Below are 18689 nucleotides of genomic sequence, written 5' to 3'. Positions count from 1 at the left end.
AGTAGGGAATAAGCCAAACTTTCTTATCCATTGAAAATATCAATGGAGTTGACCAAAAAAAAAATCAATGGAACTTCATCAATCCATCTATTACAAAGAAGGAAAAGTTGAAGATAACAAAGAGAAATATGTTCCTGACCTTTTGTATTTTTTAAAGTTAACAAACTAAATATTTTATGGACTTATGGGGTAGTTGTGAAAAGAAGCAGAAGAAAGAGTTTATATATCTAAAATATAATAAATAAAGTATGGTATATACTTAAGAAACAATGATCGGTAAAGTTGTAAATTTGGAGGTTTTTCTATAAAGTTTCACCGGCACGGAATTGTTCTTTTCTTTTAATACTTTTTTCGGTTCCTTTTGATTTTTAAAGGTTTGATACACTCATTAAAAAATATTTGCTTAATAAAATTAATTAAGTGGATTATTTCATTCAAAGAACCTTTATCTCTCCTCAAACACTTCTTAGAATTAGCTTATTTATTAGATAAGAGCAATTTTGAAGAAAAAAATAAACTTTTTTGATTTCTTAAAAATCGCTTCTGTTGGGTCAAGTTTAAAAGACTAGAAAATTGCTTAAAAGGAATCGACGGAGTATAAAAGCAACAAAAAAAGTTTAATTAGAAGTAACTAATTATCAATCTCATGATACTAATTTTACTTACTGTTGTAATTTGTAAATGAGATCACTAACGATGAAAATAAAAAAAAAATATTATACTTATCGTTATGTTCCCTAAACATTTATCCAATCCCCGATGAACAAAATTAACATATACATATGCTTGAGGGAGATAATATATAACTATCGATTAATGACTAAGGTAGGTGCAAGATGATCCAATCTCCATTGTTATAAGAAAATCAAATAAAAATTACTTGGATTTTTATCAAAAAAAGAAAATTAATTTCTTTTATTAAGGTTGACTTTATATCACCAATTTTACAATTTCCTGCTTAAGAAATTTGAGGTGATTTTATGTGCCACATAGATCAAAAGAGCTAAAAGATCGTGTATTTCACATACTTGTTACACAAGAATTATGATATATGAATTATTTATATGATGATTAATAATAAATGAGTCGTTATGCAATAATTAACAGTAAATACATTGTTATAATAAATATTTACTTTAGTTTTTGAGCAAAATTCTTTTATTACGTGGCGTACCTAATAAAACTGAGGCTAAATCTAGTCCACGATTCTCTGCCCTATTAGTTCCATCCGGTCCCACAGATCTTTCCCCCTAAATTTCCACAATTGCCCTTTTACGCGTTTCATCAGATTCTCACTGGTATTGGAATTTGGAAACCGCAATACTTGCAAAACAGGACTCCTCCTCCTTTTCATTCTCTGCCAATAGTCAACCATTTTCACCATTATCTGCAATTTTTGTTCCAATATCTCATGTCATCATCCTTTAATTTCGATTTAGGGTTTCATGAAAAAATTTCAGTTTCTCAGAAGCTTCTCGAAGAACCTCGATCTCCTTATTGATGAGTTGAATTTTTTTCTTTGATCGAAAATGTTTGCTGCGTATTTTCGTCTATATAGTGGCTACATGTGTAATTTTTCATATCCAGAAGCTCAAAACCTAGCAACCGATTGATCCGATTCAGCTTTGGTTCGTCTCTTGATTTAGGGTTTCATGACATGTTTCAGTTTGTTGGGAGATTCTCGAACATCAATTCGAAAATTTTATTATATATTTTGGTCTAAATAGTAGCTACATGAGTAATTATTGCTCACAAGTATATGCCTAGAAGCTCAAAATCTCGTAAATTATTCGCTTTCAGCTTTAGTAGTTATGAATGTTGTATTTTTTTTTGCTTGTAGCGTAATGTTGTAGCAATTCTGTTGTATATGATAGTAACTAACTAGAAAATGAAGCACCAGAAGAAGAAGAAGAAGAGATCAAAAGCTTCTAAACAAGGCGATGTTGTTAATGGTTCTGATAATAGCAAAGTAGGGGAGAGTAGTGTTTTAAAGGTTTTAACGGATGCGTTTAGCTCTGTATCTGTAGAGGAAGCAGAATGTGCTTATAAAGAGGCAAATGGAAACTTGAATAAAGCGATGAATATTCTGAGTGATTTGCTGGAGCGTGAGGAAGAGGACAAGATCACGAGCTGCTCAAGCTCGAGTGGGAATGTCGGTTCGAGCTTGGATTCGAGTAACAACTCGGACATGTTTGTTGGGGGTCAATCGCTGCAGAATTCGTCTCAGCGCAAGGCTAAGACAAAGAAATTGGTAGCTGCTGCAGGAACAGTCTCAACGATGATAGGGAAGGATTACGTGAGGTCAATTCCGAAGAAGAGTTGTTCAAAATTCAAGGGTTTAAGTGATGAAACGGCGAGCAATGACGATGTTGAGCAGTTTTTGTGTTCCATGCTTGGGGAGGACTCTGCTTTGAGCTTAGCTGTTGTCAGAGATGTTCTATGTGAGTGCTATCTTTTAGTTTCAAATTTGTGAAAGAAGTAAAAGGGAAAAGAAAAGAAAAGAAAAACATAATTATGTTAACAGTGGAAGGTGCAATGCATGTCTTGGTGTGGTGGAGGTTGTGGTAATATATGTGCTAAATCAACAGTGACCTCTGTGGTTGTATCATAACTGAATTCAGTATCTTACTGATTTTGTTGTGTGCTGACATAACAATTTAGACATACACTTGTATGGCTATCTATCGTGAAGTAAATGATGAAAAGAGCGTTATTTCTTCCTTATCATTTAAACTGAAGAAAAATAATAAAAAGCATGTGGAAGTAACCCAATGTGTATCATAAGAGGACCTACCTCGTGCTCGAAGTGTCCCCAGGCCATGGGGGGTGAGTAGGCACACCTACAGGTCACTGAAAGGGCAACTCTGTTATTGTGTGAAGGCTCAATCTCAATGTCCACAATGTAAAATTGAGAAAAATTCTGCTGCATCAGAAGTGTAACTTCAAGATTAGGTTAAGTGTAGTTTTGTGTGGTCATACTCAGGTCAGAAGCATATTGAACTATAATTTTTTGATGAAAAATATATTGAACTATAATGAAAATAAATGGAGATGCTTTTCACTTGATTAATGGCCTTGTAACTAGACATTTCGTTTAATGCAGGTCAATGCGGATACGAAGTTGAGAAGGTAGTTTGTTTAACTTTACCCATTTGTTTCAAATCAATTTTTTTTCAGTCGACCGAGGCTTGAATCCAATTCTTTTCTTCCTCATTCAAATATTAGGTGTTGTTTACTGTAATTCAGATAGTATCACCATATGTTGTGATATTTTCTAGTGAAGGTCTCATAAATAGTCTTGTTCTCACGTTGTGTTTATAATTGGTTCCTATATAGTAAGATTGCCATTTTATTATACAGTCATAAATATCTTTAGGTGTTGGAAACCAAAGCTTGTCATTTAGATTTGAGGTGTTTTCATCTGCCTTTCATTGAGGTTGTCTTTGGCCATTAATACTTGTCATTTCAAAAGGTTGGGTCCTTTTTGTGAATTTGAAGATATGAATCAGATCTAATCTCGTTTAGTTTAGCTAACTGTTGGGCATGATTTAGTTTCCCAATTGCTATTCAAGTTCAAGTGTTGTTTGGCTGAAGTTCAAGGTTGGTCTTTTCCATGCGCAAATCTATCTCTAGAGCAAACTTAGTCATTTTGTATTACATAATTTAAATCAGTCAGTCCAATTTCATGCGGCACAATCTGTTGGCATAAAACTGGACCAATCTTTATCCCAGTAAATCCTGCTTTTGATTTTGGAGGCATAGGATTGCAGTCTGTCTAGATTTGCTCATTGTAAGTTTAGATTAATTTGGTTGGTTAAGGTTAGCATAAAATTGAGTGACAATTTCTTGTAGATTGTCCTGTCTGATATTGTATTGAAGCTCATTTCCCGATCAGTGTACTCGTAGTTAGTCGAGATTGTCTACCTGGAGGGTTGATGTTGTATCTAGAACATTTTGTTCTGCTGACAGTTTCTTTGCCATTTAACCTATGGAAGCAAGTTGAAGCAACAACTTTCCTTTGAACTGACGTCCCTAACAGTTCTCTGCTGCCATTTTCGTGGCACTTTGGCTTTCTTGAAGCATCACTTTCTCTCTATTTTTCATAGTTTAGTAGTGTCCTGTATGGGGTTTGAGTTTTTACTATATTTTTGTGACTCTCTTAGTGTTTTCGTCATTTCTTGTGCCATCATTGTCAGCTTCCTCATTGTTGTTCTGCGCAGAGACGGACCTACTGGTAACAGTGAGAGGTCACCAGAACTCGCAAGCTTGGTAGCCATCTTGTAAATGTATGTGTCTATGTCTTAAAAATGATTACGATGATATGTAGCACCCTGAACACCTAAAGCCTTTAACGGGCACAGTATAAAGAAAAATGGTGCTCCCATCGCGTTAAAGTCTTAGGTCTGCCTCTGGTTCTGCGGATCATAACTTGATGCTTTGACATCTGACTTAAAATTTGGAGGAATACAAATGGAAGAACTATTGACTGCCAGCTGTTTAACTATTCTTATGATTTCTTTTTATAGTATAATCTTATTGCAGTTCTATTTTCACAGCTTTCACTTTTTTTAATTTCTTCTCCTTTAATTTGGTTTCATAATGCTCGTGCTTCTCTTCCAGGCTCTGAGTGTTTTGCTTGAATTGTCAGCTTCCTCTAATGAGCAACCTAAGTTTAGCGACTATAGTGCAAGCAACAAAGAAGAGGCAGTGTCTCTTCATTCAAGTGATGGTGTAGGTTTAATTTCGTTTCTTCTGCAGTCCATTTATTTTATGTTTTATCCTTTTGGCTAACATTATAGTTTTTCTGCATTCTTGATTGGTGCTCAAATACCACCAACATTTCATTTTATTCTCGCTGACTATTTAGCTTCATTCTCTATATCCCCTTTATCATTCTCTATGGCATATATTCTTTCTCTCTTGGTTCTGATGTTTTAGGTTGCATGTGGTATAAATTTGATGGACAAATACCTCTGTGAATAATTGTCTGTAGACTGTGGTAAGCAAAAAAGCAAGGAAGCTATACCATGAATTGCTGAAGATACCTACGTAAAAGCTGGCACTGCTTTCTTATGTAAAATAGACAGTGCTGAACAACCAAGAAAGCTGACTTATTCATTTTATTGAATTAATGTCTTTATTTTGTCATTAAAAAAATATGAAAATGTCCTGCTATGCAGATACTAAGCTATGGATTTAAGCACCTAAATTTTGACTTTTCGCTGATTTGATGTAGTAAAACTTAACATGATCAATTTGCTACCTAGGGGTAATGAAGGTTTTACCTTTGATTTGATTTTGGATGAACAAAAGAAGTACACGCCCCCCCCGAACCCAACCCACAAAAATGAAGTATGTCGGCATATGATTAGCTCATTGCTTTAACTTAGTAAGTAAGCTGGCATATTTTCCCTCATCTTAATCTTACTGTGCTCAAAATATTTATGTTTCCTAGTCTCCGAAAAGCTTGATGTCATTTGAAATGGCTACCTTTCAGCTGAACTTCTTGGTAGTGGGGTTTTGGGTTTTCTGCTCCCAAAATGTTTTGGGCAATCATTTTGGTAGAAGGAGAAGAACGAGAGGAGGAGAAAAAGTGGTTTACAAAGAAAACCGTGTGTTTGTTGAAGAGAAAAGAGGTCTCATGCTAGCAGATGTATTTCTTTATTGTTTTAGTGGTGTAACATGGCAACTGCAAATGACATGGAAGCCATGTTAGACTTTCTAAGCACCTTACACAATCTGTAAAGTTGCTATCGTTGTAAATACCTACCAATATACACTTGTTTCTGGAAATGAATAAATTATCTTTTAACAACCAGAACTTTTTTTGTCAAACTAATAGAAATCTTGCAATTGCCTGTTAGATGTCTGTTTGGGGTTGGTTCGGCCTTACGAGTGTTTTAAGACCATGGACATTTAGTGCTGTCCAATGACTGTATGTCGAAACAATATTCTAATTTTTTTTCATAAGGTGTTGAAACTTTTTATAACTTAGTTCAGACAATATCATTTGATTTGACCAAATCTCCTTAGGAGGCCTTTTTAAAAAAAATATTAAATCGTTTAAAGTTTTTGTTTTCCAATTTTCCATAACATTGGCCACAAGCCCTTCAAAGATCGCTACAATGATGATCTGATGTTCAGTGACAATTTTCTTGCAGTTTACTGATAGGACATCTGATTCTACTTCTCATTCATCTGAAGGGGAATTTCAAGATAATGTGTGGTTTTGGGGGCATCCTGGCAGGTAATATAGCAGATACTGCATCACATTCCAAGATAATTCCCCTTCTGTCCTTTAAGCAGGACATGTGCCTTTTCAATTACTCTCAATTTTTCTACGTTATCAGAATCCTTTATGTTGGACATAGATCCTGAAGCTGGGTGAAGGTTAAGGACATATATTTTTTTCCCCAAATAGCCTAATTCCAACCTTGGAGCGTTAGGTGGATTGCTTTACTTATAAATAACAAAGATTACAAATGATGGATGGGGGCCACACCATACTCCCATATCGGCTATATATGTCCTAATATAAAAAAGCTAAATGCTTATCCAAATCAAGTCTAGTAAACTGGATGAAAACACAAGTATGTAGAACACTATATTCTCCAACTACAATGCCTAATGCATAAAGCTAAAAGGATTGATAGAGAAGATACGCCGATGGAGTAGTCAAGGTGCTCGCAAGCTGGCCCGGTCACCACTGTCATTGAAAAAAGAAGAAGAAAGAATGACTTTGAAACAGAAGTATGTGCACATGAGACCTCTATCTTGATTGCGGTTATAATGATATCCTTTTTTTTTGTTAAGAAACAGGATGTGACGATATGGCAAGGCAAAGAAATAAATTAGCTATGTTAGGATTTGGTAATATGTTCATTCTAGAGGTCTTTTGGTATGTTGGATCTTGGTTCCTTGAACATTTTTATGTTTACGTAATGATGTTTAGTGATCTGTACCAAAGTCGAACAGTCTTTCTTGTCTTTGGTGGTTCCTTCAGTTGGAAGTTAATTCTAGAAGCCTTGGTGTTGGATTAAATTATTGTTTGTTTTTCTCCAGGAATCAGTCAAAAAGTCTTGCAGGAAACTTCACGCATTCTTCATCATCTGCATCAGGAAATTCTGGGCCAGAACTTCCTCATGAGATCTTGGAATCTTTGTTTAATATGCCAACCCCTAAGAGTGCTGAGCACGAACCAACTACTATGAACTGGAAGAATGTTGTGAAGAAAATGACATCTTTGGGACGAAGGTTTGAATCTTGTCCTAATGATAGTCCACCACCGCAGCATAGCCATGGTATTGTGACAACTTCTTTCTATGCGTATTTTGGTTTCTTTCAGATGTAAACACTTTAAACACATTTGGACTTTTTTTTAACTTTCAGGAGATTTTTGTTTTGAGACTTTGGATTCATTTTTTGACATTGAAGATATTTCAGATATTTCTTTTATCATCATGGTTCTTCAGAATAAACCTTCTTACTGCACTCATCACTTAACCTCTGATTGCCTACTAGAGAGTGTCTCTCTTAATGTGTGACTGGTCATTTTTTCTTGCAGAAGTATTTTTACAGAATACGTATTACAGAATGGTTTTAAGTCAATGAAATTATTAAATATTCATGTAGAGATGGCATAGTTCCACTGTTGCTACCAAAAGACTAAACAATATTTCCAGGCATTTTTGTTTGTGGATAAATATTTGTTGTCCTCTTTCCCTCCTCCGTTGCCCCCACCCCCGCCCCCATCTCCATGGTGGAACATATTGCAAGGTTTTAGATGTTTGCAGAAATCGTGTCCATTTATTTACTACTTTGAATCTCTCTCCTATTACAGTTGAGGGAGCTGAGTATCATCTGTTCCGTGAAGCTTCAAAGCAACACTGGGAGTCAATGAAATCCCATTATCAGAAGGTGTGCATATTTTATAAGTTCATTGTGTTATGTTCTTTTTTCTTATACTTCTTTTGATATGTTCAAGTTTTCAAATTAAGAGCTTGAAAATTTACACTGAATTGCAGGCTACAACAGCTTTTTCAAATGGCCAGAAGGAATATGCTGCCTATCTTGCAGACCAGGTAAACTAAATGTGGGAGTCTTGGATGCAATATGCCTCATAAAGGGATTATTGACTCCTTTTTCCTCCATTTTCAATGTTTACTGTTGCTAGTTGGGCAAGATTTCATGTTAGATATAGTTTTTTATTGTTAAACTGCGTTGTTTGAAAAGTATTACTCCCTCTGTTTCAATTTATGTGAATCTATTACTATTTGGGGAGTCAAACAAGGTGTTTTTAAACCACGTTTTTGCAAATACTTTTTTTATATTATGGATTGTTAACTATTGTGACTTATAGGAGTACTTTTTATATAGTTTCTGAATATGTAAACTTTATTTTTTAAAAAATTGAAAATTCGATGTCCGAATTCACAGCAAAAATTAGTCCATTTGACCCTCGTTTTCCGAAAGGTTCACATAAATTGAAAGAGAGAGTATGTTTTATTCTTCACATACAACTTTCATCACTTTTTGCTCTATGTGATGTAATTGTTATGTGATAGATTGCTCATAAAGTTTGGCTAAATATATCTGTTTTCTCTTCTGCTAGCCTGCCTTATTTTGTGTTAACTTTGGTTGTGACCGGCAAATCTAATGGATTTTCTAAATGTAATTTTTTTTTGTTTGGAAGGGGAGCCTTGGCGTAACTGGTAAAGTTGCTGCCATGTGACCAGGAAGTCACGGGTTCGAGCCGTGGAAAGTGGAAACTTCCCCAGACCTGCGCATAGCGGGAGTTTAGTGCACCGGGCTGCCTAAAATATTTATTTTTTTGAATAGTTAAACGCATAATATTTATTTCCAAGGAATAGACAAATCATGTCTGATGTTAGAATGAAATTTAATCAAGTTATGGAACTAGGTCACTAAAATGGAATGAGGATGATAGCTGTTTACGTTTGCTTATCTAACTTTGTATCAACATGAATAAGGTGCATCTCCATTTTTCTTTTTTTATGCCTTCTGCTTGGTTTTGCATAGGGACATGCAATTCCTTGTACAGTTCTTGGTAAAGTTGTCACTGAAATTCACTTGTGAAACTATAAGGATTCCAGTAGCTTTCTAACTTTTCTTTTTTGTGTGCTTTTAACTTTTTTAAGGTAAGTAAACTTTTATTCAGTTGGCATCTAGTAGTAGCACTATTTACAGCAATGCCTACCAGCCTCCCTTTTACAAAACTTAAACAGTAGCTATTGGATATTTCATTTATCACAAGAGGCTAATATATGTTTGTTTCTTATTCTCCTTATTTGGAAACTACTTCAGGGCTGGCTACATAACAGAAAGGCTCAAGAGGCTGATGAGAAAGCTAGCCAGGATATATTTGCAGCCAGGTGGATAACATATCGTTTTTTTTTTCTTTCTAATATCATCTCAATGCTTTATTAGATTTCCCTGCTAAACTGAGCTCCCATTGCAGAAACAAGAATATAGAAAACATGATAACTATTGATTTGCATGGGCAACATGTTAAACCAGCAATGAGGCTTATGAAACTTCACCTTCTGTTTGGAGCATATGTACGATGTAAGCATCTTTGAGCTAATGGGTCAAGTATAGCTATGATATTTTGTGTCAGAAGTGGGTACTGAAGATTTATAATCTGTTGTTACATTTCTTGTGCTCAGCTGTTCGGTTGTTTAGGGTTATCACAGGATGTGGGATGCATGGTGTTGGGAAGTCAAAACTGAAAACTTCGGTATGGAACTCAAGTTCCCACCTCCTCCTCTTTTAAGTTTCTGTTGCTAGATTCCTTGAGCATTGAACTCAAATATGTGATAGAATATTTTCGTTGAAGGTCTCCTGTAATATCATAGGAAAAACGGCAAATACAAGAATCTACTCTTTGTGTGCTTATCTTGGTACCATGCTACAGTGACTGTAAAGTATGTGTCGTTATTTGCAGGTAATTGCGCTTTTGAAGAAAGAACGTATTGAATGGACTGAGGAGAATAGAGGAACATTGCTCATCAAGCTCGATGGACGAATGAATTTTAGCTTTCTAGATTCTGATGATGATGATGATGATAGCTGATCGTTTCTTAGGCATGGTTGCTAGCACTTAGGTGCAGTTGGAGTTTAGCATTTAACAATGGAGCTAAATTGCAGTTTTAACATTTTTAATTTATCTGCTTGCTATGTGGTATACCTAGATTATTGTATTTACGATGTTTACAACTTCTTTTGTTAGTGTGAGAATTGTAAAGTTGATCTTAGCTTTGCGTATTATGCAGCTTGATAGCTGAGTTCAAGTATATCATTGTAGAATACATATTGTACTAACTGTAGTGTACCCACTTTTTTGGGCAAAACTTATGCGTTTCATCAAGTAATTCTATACCTTGTAAATTTGAGTTGGATATCTCTAGCTCTAACTATTTGGGTGATTTGATTATAAATTTTTCATCCAGTTAGCACCTCGAACGTCGAAGCGCAGGAGGTCCCTCTTCCCTTCCCCATCTTTTAGAGTTTTGCCAAAGCTCATTTTTCTTGAGCATGACTTGCCTCTACGATCTACTGAGATTTAACCATGTCACTCAGATTCGGGGAATGGGGGGCAGGGGCAGGTGTTGTTGGACTATTCCAGCCGATTCACTACGAAATCTTTGCTAATTTTAGTCGAATAGGATGTCCTTACATTCTCTTTGTTGTACGCCAGCAGAACTACAATGTTGCAGATGTTTCAAGATAAGTTTCCATGTTTTTGCTCTGTATTTCTAATACTACATCATTTAACTGAAGAATAACTTCAAATCCAGCCTAAAGTAAGTCATTAACGTTAAAAAGATTTAACATAAACAATCGACAACTGCATACTACATAGGCGAATCTAAGATATAGAATCAATGGGTTCATATCTAACTTCTAAATTATTTTTCCATATGTATAAAAAAACTAAAAGTCATCAAAACCTGCATTGGAAATTCAAGATATATAGTCCAACACATTCTATGAAGCACTTGATCATCAACTTGTGAGCATCTATTTATTTAAATTTACCAAGATATGAGTCACTTCTTAGTTCTTAACTATATCAAGGTCCGATGAATAAGATTTCTTTATCTTAATGAAAGGTGTCTGTTTCGAGCCATAGGAATGAATAAGATCTTAATATACAGAGAGCACTTTCGTCTCTAATTGAGCCTTATACGGTGTGAATCCAGATTAGTCGGACCGAATATTAGGTGAAGAGCAAAAAAAAAAGTATCATACAATGAAGTAGAGGTGTATGTAGTGCTATTGTACCGGATTCATTTGAACCCAATACTTTCGACGTAGAATATAAATTTAGTGTAAAAATTCACTAAAATTATAACATATAGTGTGTCTGAACTCAAAGGCGTATCTAGGATTTTTATAACATGGGTGCACCACTAAAAAAAAAAGGAGAAAATGAAATATTAAGTGAGATTTGATCCCTGATCTTCTAGGTAAATAACTCAACATGAAAACTAAATGCATCATTTAGCCTCTTTGAAGCATGTGTGCCAGCAGATATTAGACCAATTCTAAAAAATATGCACATAAAATACTTAGTTTGACGGAAATACCATGGGTTCATACGTCCCATATATTTGCATACAAATCCGCCCCTGGATAAACCCACTTTAAAAATATAATGAGTTTACTACTCGGAACTAGAATTAAAATCCTAAATTCACCATTGCCACTGAAGGAGATGGGGAACCACATAAAATCCCTTCTACCAGCAACATGTAGGTCTTGAATCATATCTTAAGTGAAGGAAATGATGAAAAGAAGAAATAAGAAGAAGAAGAGTTTATACATAGAAGTTGAGGAGAAAGAATGAGTGCGTCCCACATCGAAACATATAGAGTAAGTCCAAACTACTTGTTTCGTATAAATTGACAGCGCAAGCACTACACAAAATTCACGCAGCCACGCAGTGAGCACAAAGCGAACTATTCTTTCGCCTTTTACTAAAGAATACCGTGTGCGCTCTGCAAATAGTGGCATACGCCTATTTTTGGAGGGGTTCTCTTTATTGAGTGGCCCCTACAATTCTAGTTTCAACTTTTTAAACTTCAATATGTATCAGATCTGAATCGAATTTTCTGGATGATTCTCCTGAAAATTTTGTTTGGACATTCAATTTTCCTTTAATTACCAGTATATTTTCTCGTAAGATCTTAATTTATTGAAGAAAGTTTCTCAACACAAATTGCCACGGTGGTGGTAGCTGGAAAGACAAAGAAGTGGGAAATGGGCGACTTAAGGGGTCCTAATGTAATTTTAAACATTTTTTAATTTATTGAAATGTGTCAAAATATCATGGTGTGTGACATAAAATCGCCGGGAGTAAGTGATTAAACACTGAGTAAGCGGATACAGGATGTAGAGTGTGTGGGTTGGTTTCGATGTTTTGAAAAATAAAAAATATTTTTCTTGAATTGGAGGAAATATTTACATTTTTCAAAACTCCACACTATTCCTCACCCCCACACCCACCAATCCAACCCCATCCCACGCTTACCCCACCACCCCCTCTTTCCAAAACTTTTTTTCTTTCAAATTTTAGTTTTTTTTGTCACGACCCACCCTGTAAGCCTCACCCCACTCCCGCAAAAAAATTATTGTTCTTATCTTTTTTTTTTTTATAATTTTAAATTTTTGTTTTTTCGTTTTTATGCACCACTCATTTCCCCACCCTCACCAAATTCCACCCCGCACAAAAAAAAGTTTTACTTTTTCTTTTTAATTTTTAAATTTCTGTTTTTTTTGTTTTTCTGCACCACCCCTCCCCTACCCCCAAAAAAATATTTTTTTAATATATTTTTAGTTTTAGTTTTTTCATCTTTCGGTTTACAGGTTCGAAATTTTACAAATTCTAAAATTATGAGTTCGAAGATTTATGTGTTTGGAAGTTTACGGGTTTAGAAATTATAAAGTTTACGGGTTCGAAAGTTCACGGTTTCAAAAGTTTATGAAATTTGTGGGTTCAGAAGGTTGTTGGTTCGAAAGTTTATGGCTTCTTGTTTATTGTATTTAAATTATTTATGAATGCTCTTGAGAAATTATTTTTCTTAATTTGCGTACCAAACACCAAAAAATAAATAAGATTACTACTTGTTTTTCAAGAAAATACGAAAAACATTACTTTTTAAGGTTTTTATCCTCACCGAAAGTTATGGGTTCAATTAAACACGATTCCGTTGTATTGGATCCGCTCATGTGTCTTAAACACCACTTTGGAAAGAGGTTGGGTATAATGATACTTCATATTCATAGCGCAATAGAATAGGAAATAAAATATCGAACATAACTTTCAGATCGCCATAAATCTTTTTTCATTTTGTGGGAAACTAAATAAGAAAGAATTTGTCGATCATACATGATTATTATGTCGATCAACAATTGAAAATTATCCTTAAATCATTTATTTCTTACATGTGCGAACCCTAAAAAGTTTTGGAATACGTTGGGTATGGGGAATTATATAAATAGTCTGCTAATTTATCCTACACCCTAGGAGTGGCTACTTCCTTTGCTAAATTATAAGCAGAAAATTTTTCCATACAACTTAAATGGGCGCACTTATTTACCATTAAGTCTATGGAATATTTGGATTACTAGAAATAAAAATATATATGAGGGCAGACATGATTTCATTAATAAAAATTTCACTACTCAACAAGCGACTGAATTCTGTTATCTAGTCGCCTCGTCTTATAAAATACAAAAAAGAATTAGAGTACCCCTAAAATGGATACCTTCAAAACCTAACTTATATAAATTAAATATTGACGCAACACATTTGACACTCTCTTATAAAAATGGTATTGGCGGAATAATTAGGGACCATAAGGGAAATTGGATTCTGGATTTCTCAGGTACAGTACTTTCTCAATCGCCTATTACTAAAGAAATACTTATTCTATTACAGGGACTTACGTTTGCGGTACAACACAATCTAACACCACTCCAAGTGGAAATCGACGCTAAAAAGGTACTCAGGCTACTGCAGGTTAATAATATAATACATGCTAATCTCCTAAATGATTGCAGGCACCTACTGAGGCAGCTACATGATCCAATAGTAGGTCATGCGTACAAAGAGCAGAATAGATTAGCAGATCGACTAGCAAATGCAGGAATCTTTTTGAATGGAAACTCTACTATGCAGATTTTTGACAAACCACTACTTTTTGTTTGTACAATATAGGATGAAGATAAGCTTGGTGTATCTACTACACGCTTGCTGCCACTTTGTACATATGACTTGCCAGATCGACCTGCAGTGCATGCAACTAGAAGCTATATCAGAAACCATAATATTTTAGAATGTTGTGATGATAACTTGCTTGTTGAAACTACAAACAATATAGCTAATAGTAGTAATGGCTTACCTTGTGTAGTGCAACCTGAGCATAAAGACTTCTATACGCATATGTTTGTTTAATAGAATATCTATCTTTACTACAAAAAAAAAAATTGAAAAATATTATCTCTGTGACGGTACTTAGGGCTATCTTTCACTATTAATAAATAGGAATTTTTACATTCCTATACATTATATGAAACTATATTACCCTCTACTCAAGTTTTACTATAATTACATTTTATATATCCAATTACTAACATTTATGTACATTTTAAGGGAATTAATGATAATAATTAGTGTCCTAAAATTACTCTACATATCTTCCACTCCCCCACATTTCTCTCTCCATATCCCACCTCCTCTCCCCACGTATCTTGCACAAGAGAGCAACAATTCTATCATTGACAACCATTAGAAACTTTTGAAGCTTTGAATTCGAATTTGGGTTTTCAAAAACATTGTTTGTTTGGATTGGATATTGTTGCAAAGAATTGAGAATTCGTTCTTCGTTTCTCTCTATCTCTCAATCCCAAATTTCAGTAATGTAAAGCAAAGGAAAAAAGAGCAGCAATTCCACCATTGACAGTCATTAAAAAGCTTTGAAGCTTTGAATACGAATTTGGGTTTTCAAAAATTATTATTTGTTTGGATTTGGTGTTGTTGCAAATAATTAGGAATATGGTTTGGAGTTTATATCTCAATTTTGAGGGGTTTTGGTGAAGATTAGACTTGATTTTGACTGAATTTCAGATTGAAACTCGAAGAAGAAGAAGAAGAAGAAGAAGAAGAAGAAGAAGAAGAAGAAGAAGAAGAAGAAGAAGAAGAAGAAGAAGAAGAAGAAGAAGAAGAAGACATGACATACATTATACTGCATAAATTATAGTAAAATTGTAGAAAAATTGTATTCTGTTGTTTATATATATTTTTTTATTTATTTAACTATTGTATGAAAGTTGAACAACATTGTATAAAAATTATATTTAAGTTGTATGATATTGTAGTTGTATATAACTGAGTAGAAATAATGTATGAAAATTGTAAATAAGTTATATGAAATTTATTTAAGTTGTACTTATAATTAATTGTATGAAATTTATTTTTACTATGTATAAATCAGATACAAAATATACAAAAGACATATTATATAAAATTTGTATTTAAGTTGTATGTTATTATAATTGTATTTAACTAGGTAAAAATAATGTGTGAAAGTTGTAAATAAATTGTATAATATATAATTAATTATATGAAATTTGTTTTTATAGGAGAAACACGCTCCCGCTCTAACTATAAAGGATACTATCCACACACCTTTCGGTTCCTTCGTCTTCAACCATGTTCTTACGCAACTCATTTCCAACATTCTCGCGGGTAAATCACAGTCTCGGTCAGTTCACTTATTCACCAAATTTATTACATAATTATCAAACTAATAAAAATGTATTATCATCTTTCGATTTATTTAATAATTTGATAAATTATTTGTTTGATAATTCGTACAGAGGTGTTGTGCTGGTCGCTTTATCTCGGCCTCCATCATTCTATGCTGAACTGTTGAAAAATAAAGGTTTCGACGTTCCTTCATGGATCAAGTAAATAGTTAGAATCTTCCTTTTTTTATAGTGAGTAAGTTTTACTATTATTATTAGAATAGAATCAAATGCGTGATTTATTTATTATGTTAATCCTTTGTATTTATTCTGACTTAATTCATTTACAAACTACTCCTATATACTAACGTAATATTCAATCATCTATGTTTCAAGTTCAAATTATATGGAATTTTCTTAATGTTGTATTGTAGGAATTCGAGAGAATGAAAGAGAAAGACAGAATCTCGAGAGAAGAGGGGAGAGAGGAGGAAAGAAAAAGAAAAATATGTAACTAAATCCCTTAATTGAAGGCACTAATAATAGATTGAGAGCCTTTTAAGGTGGAATGTATATATTTTGTAAACAAAATTTGTGTAGGTAGGGTAATTTACTAAACATGAACATTTAGGGTAATAAAATTTTCAATAGGGTGTAGAAATGAAAAAATCCCTAATAAATATGCTTCGTTTGAATTGATTGGGCTTTAAGAATAATTTGGCACTGATAAGAGCAGGTAAAAATAGCACGGTATAGCCAGTTTTTGGACTGGTCATTTAAAAATAGCCAGCGTTTACGAAGTCAATAAAAAATAGCCACTATTTTGCTGCAATAGAGACCGGTCTAGCATAATATACTGGAGTTCGGTGCACCTGTGTATGAACTCCAGCATATTATGCTGAACCGGTATACTTTGTTGACTCCAGTATAATATACTGGAGACTGGAGCACCGGTGCTCCAAACTCCAGTATATTATACTGGACAATTATACTTGCTGGAACTCCATCATATTATGCTGGAGTTCTAGTGTACTTATGCTGGAACTCCATCATATTATGCTGGAGTTCCAGCATACTTATCTTGGAACTCCAATATAATATGCTGGAGTTCAAGCATACTTATGGTGGAACTCCAGTATAATATACTGGTGTATTTTTCGGGTTTTGAACAGTGTTTTCGCTCAGATTTATCTTTACATGAAAAGTGGCTAGATTTCGATTACTTTTGAAACTGCGCTATTTTTGAACGACCTGTCGTAAATCTGGCTATTTTTGAATTTCTCCCATTCTAGAGGTGGCTAAAGGCCCAAGCGGCTATAGCAAGGGCTTTAGGCCTGGGGCATTTGCATCTATACCTGCTTTTTGTGTCACATTTTAACTTGTGTCCGCTTTGCAAAAAAAATTGCAAGCATACCCGCCTTTTCTCATAACTTCAGCACACGGGGCTGAAGTAGCAAAGACAATCACGCAAAACTTCAGCATTCTAGTAGCCGGGTCTGAAGTTCAGCTCTAAAACTGAAGTTTTTGTGTTGTAACTGGGAAACTTCAGCTCTAGAGCTGAGGTTTTTGTATTGTAACTGGGAAACTTCAACTCTAGAGCTGAAGTTTTTGTGTTGTAACTGGAAAGTTTTTGTGTTGTAACTGGAAAACTTCAGCTTTAGAGCTGAAGTTTTTGTGTTGTAACTGGGAAACTTCAGCGTTGTAACTGGGAAATTTTCTGTGTTATAAGCTAACTTCAAATTGATATTTCGTTAGATAGTGACCATTAGAATCTGTCTCATGAGTCTTATTCTGACCATTAGAATCTGCCTCATGAATCTTATTCTCCAAATTACCAGCATCTCTGCTTCGCTTCTGTTGTGCAAGATCAAGAAAACAAGGAGTCAACATAGTTTCATATTCAGACACTTTAGCATAATCAGGGAAGTAATTAATATCAATAATAAGATATCGATTTCCAACTCTATTATCTCTTATCATATCATAGTTAAAAAGATGCAGTTTCATAGCATTTCTCAGTTGATTAGAAACTTCATTTATGAACCCCATAGGAGGCATCTCAGCCGCTTCCATTATTTTTGCAAGACTCTCATCACTCTGTTCTTGATCAGCAAAATAAGATATCATAGAAAACGGTATCAAGCTATCTGAATTTCCCATTTTTTTCATCTAGTTCCCCTTTAGTATTTATGCAGATAAAGAACTGCATTTTCTCTTCACTTTGTTGATGCTACTATTCCATCGTTATTTATAAATGTTAAAACACAACCTTGCTTTCTTCTGGTGAGGTACTGAAGGGGAGGAGAAAGAGAGCTGAAGTTATTTAAAAAGTGGGTACAAGTTAAAAAAAAAATTTAAAAAATGGGTATAGGTTAAATGGGGACGACCAAATAGGGCGCCCCGTGCAATTATTTTTAGTAATTTAGGTTTATGTAATTTTTTAAAAAGAAAAAATGGAGTTTTAATATATAAAAAATTACACTATTTTTATGAAAAGAGAAAAAAGAACCCTACTTTAGTACCAATGTTAACTATTATAGCATATTTAGGGGATGTAAATCCTTTTTCACTTCGGGATTATGGATCATTATTTAGGTAAAGGTGAACTTTCTTGGGATTAATTTTTTTTCCATATTTATATTCTTACAAATATAGCTACACTCTCATATTATTTTATCTTCTTCATCAAGTTTAGGGAAGTGTTTGTTTACCCTTAAAATTGAATAACAATTAAACTTATAATGCGGTTTTAAGGATATGCGATTTCACCTAATACCAATTGATGAATATGAAGATTAGTAATAAAAATTAACAATAAGATAAAGCAAACCAGTGTTTGAATGGAATTCAACCCTCGAGCTTGAATACCCTCGGATTGATTGGTGCAAGAACAATTAGAAATATAACAAGCTGATGAA

At 34.2% G+C, this 18689-nt stretch overlaps 1 protein-coding gene and 1 non-coding gene across 3 annotated transcripts; both read left to right on the top strand.

Moving 5' to 3' along the window:
• Positions 1 to 1286: 1286 nt before the first annotated feature.
• On the top strand, positions 1287 to 10407 carry LOC107770943 (SMR domain-containing protein At5g58720-like). 2 transcript variants are annotated; one of them, XM_016590269.2, is made up of 11 exons: positions 1287 to 2441; positions 3104 to 3129; positions 4621 to 4731; positions 6162 to 6247; positions 7063 to 7301; positions 7841 to 7917; positions 8025 to 8081; positions 9325 to 9392; positions 9479 to 9585; positions 9687 to 9757; positions 9965 to 10407. In XM_016590269.2, exons 1-11 carry the CDS (start codon positions 1889 to 1891, stop codon positions 10091 to 10093), a joined length of 1524 nt encoding a protein of 507 aa, XP_016445755.1. In that variant the 5' UTR covers positions 1287 to 1888; the 3' UTR covers positions 10094 to 10407. The 2 variants fall into 2 exon arrangements, with proteins under 2 accessions (XP_016445755.1, XP_016445756.1); XM_016590270.2 differs by lacking the exon at positions 4621 to 4731 and having other exon boundaries at positions 1317 to 2441.
• Positions 10408 to 11956: 1549 nt separating this feature from the next.
• On the top strand, positions 11957 to 12073 carry LOC142179724 (U5 spliceosomal RNA). Its single transcript, XR_012708264.1, has one exon. It is a non-coding gene; the product is annotated as a U5 spliceosomal RNA (small nuclear RNA).
• The last annotated feature ends 6616 nt before the right edge of the window (positions 12074 to 18689 follow it).

This window comes from Nicotiana tabacum, chromosome 3 (assembly GCF_000715075.1).
Source record: "Nicotiana tabacum cultivar K326 chromosome 3, ASM71507v2, whole genome shotgun sequence".
In the NCBI taxonomy this organism is placed as follows: Eukaryota; Viridiplantae; Streptophyta; class Magnoliopsida; order Solanales; family Solanaceae; genus Nicotiana; species Nicotiana tabacum.
Note: the sequence above shows the minus strand (reverse complement) of the source record. Positions and strands in the feature narration are given on the sequence as shown.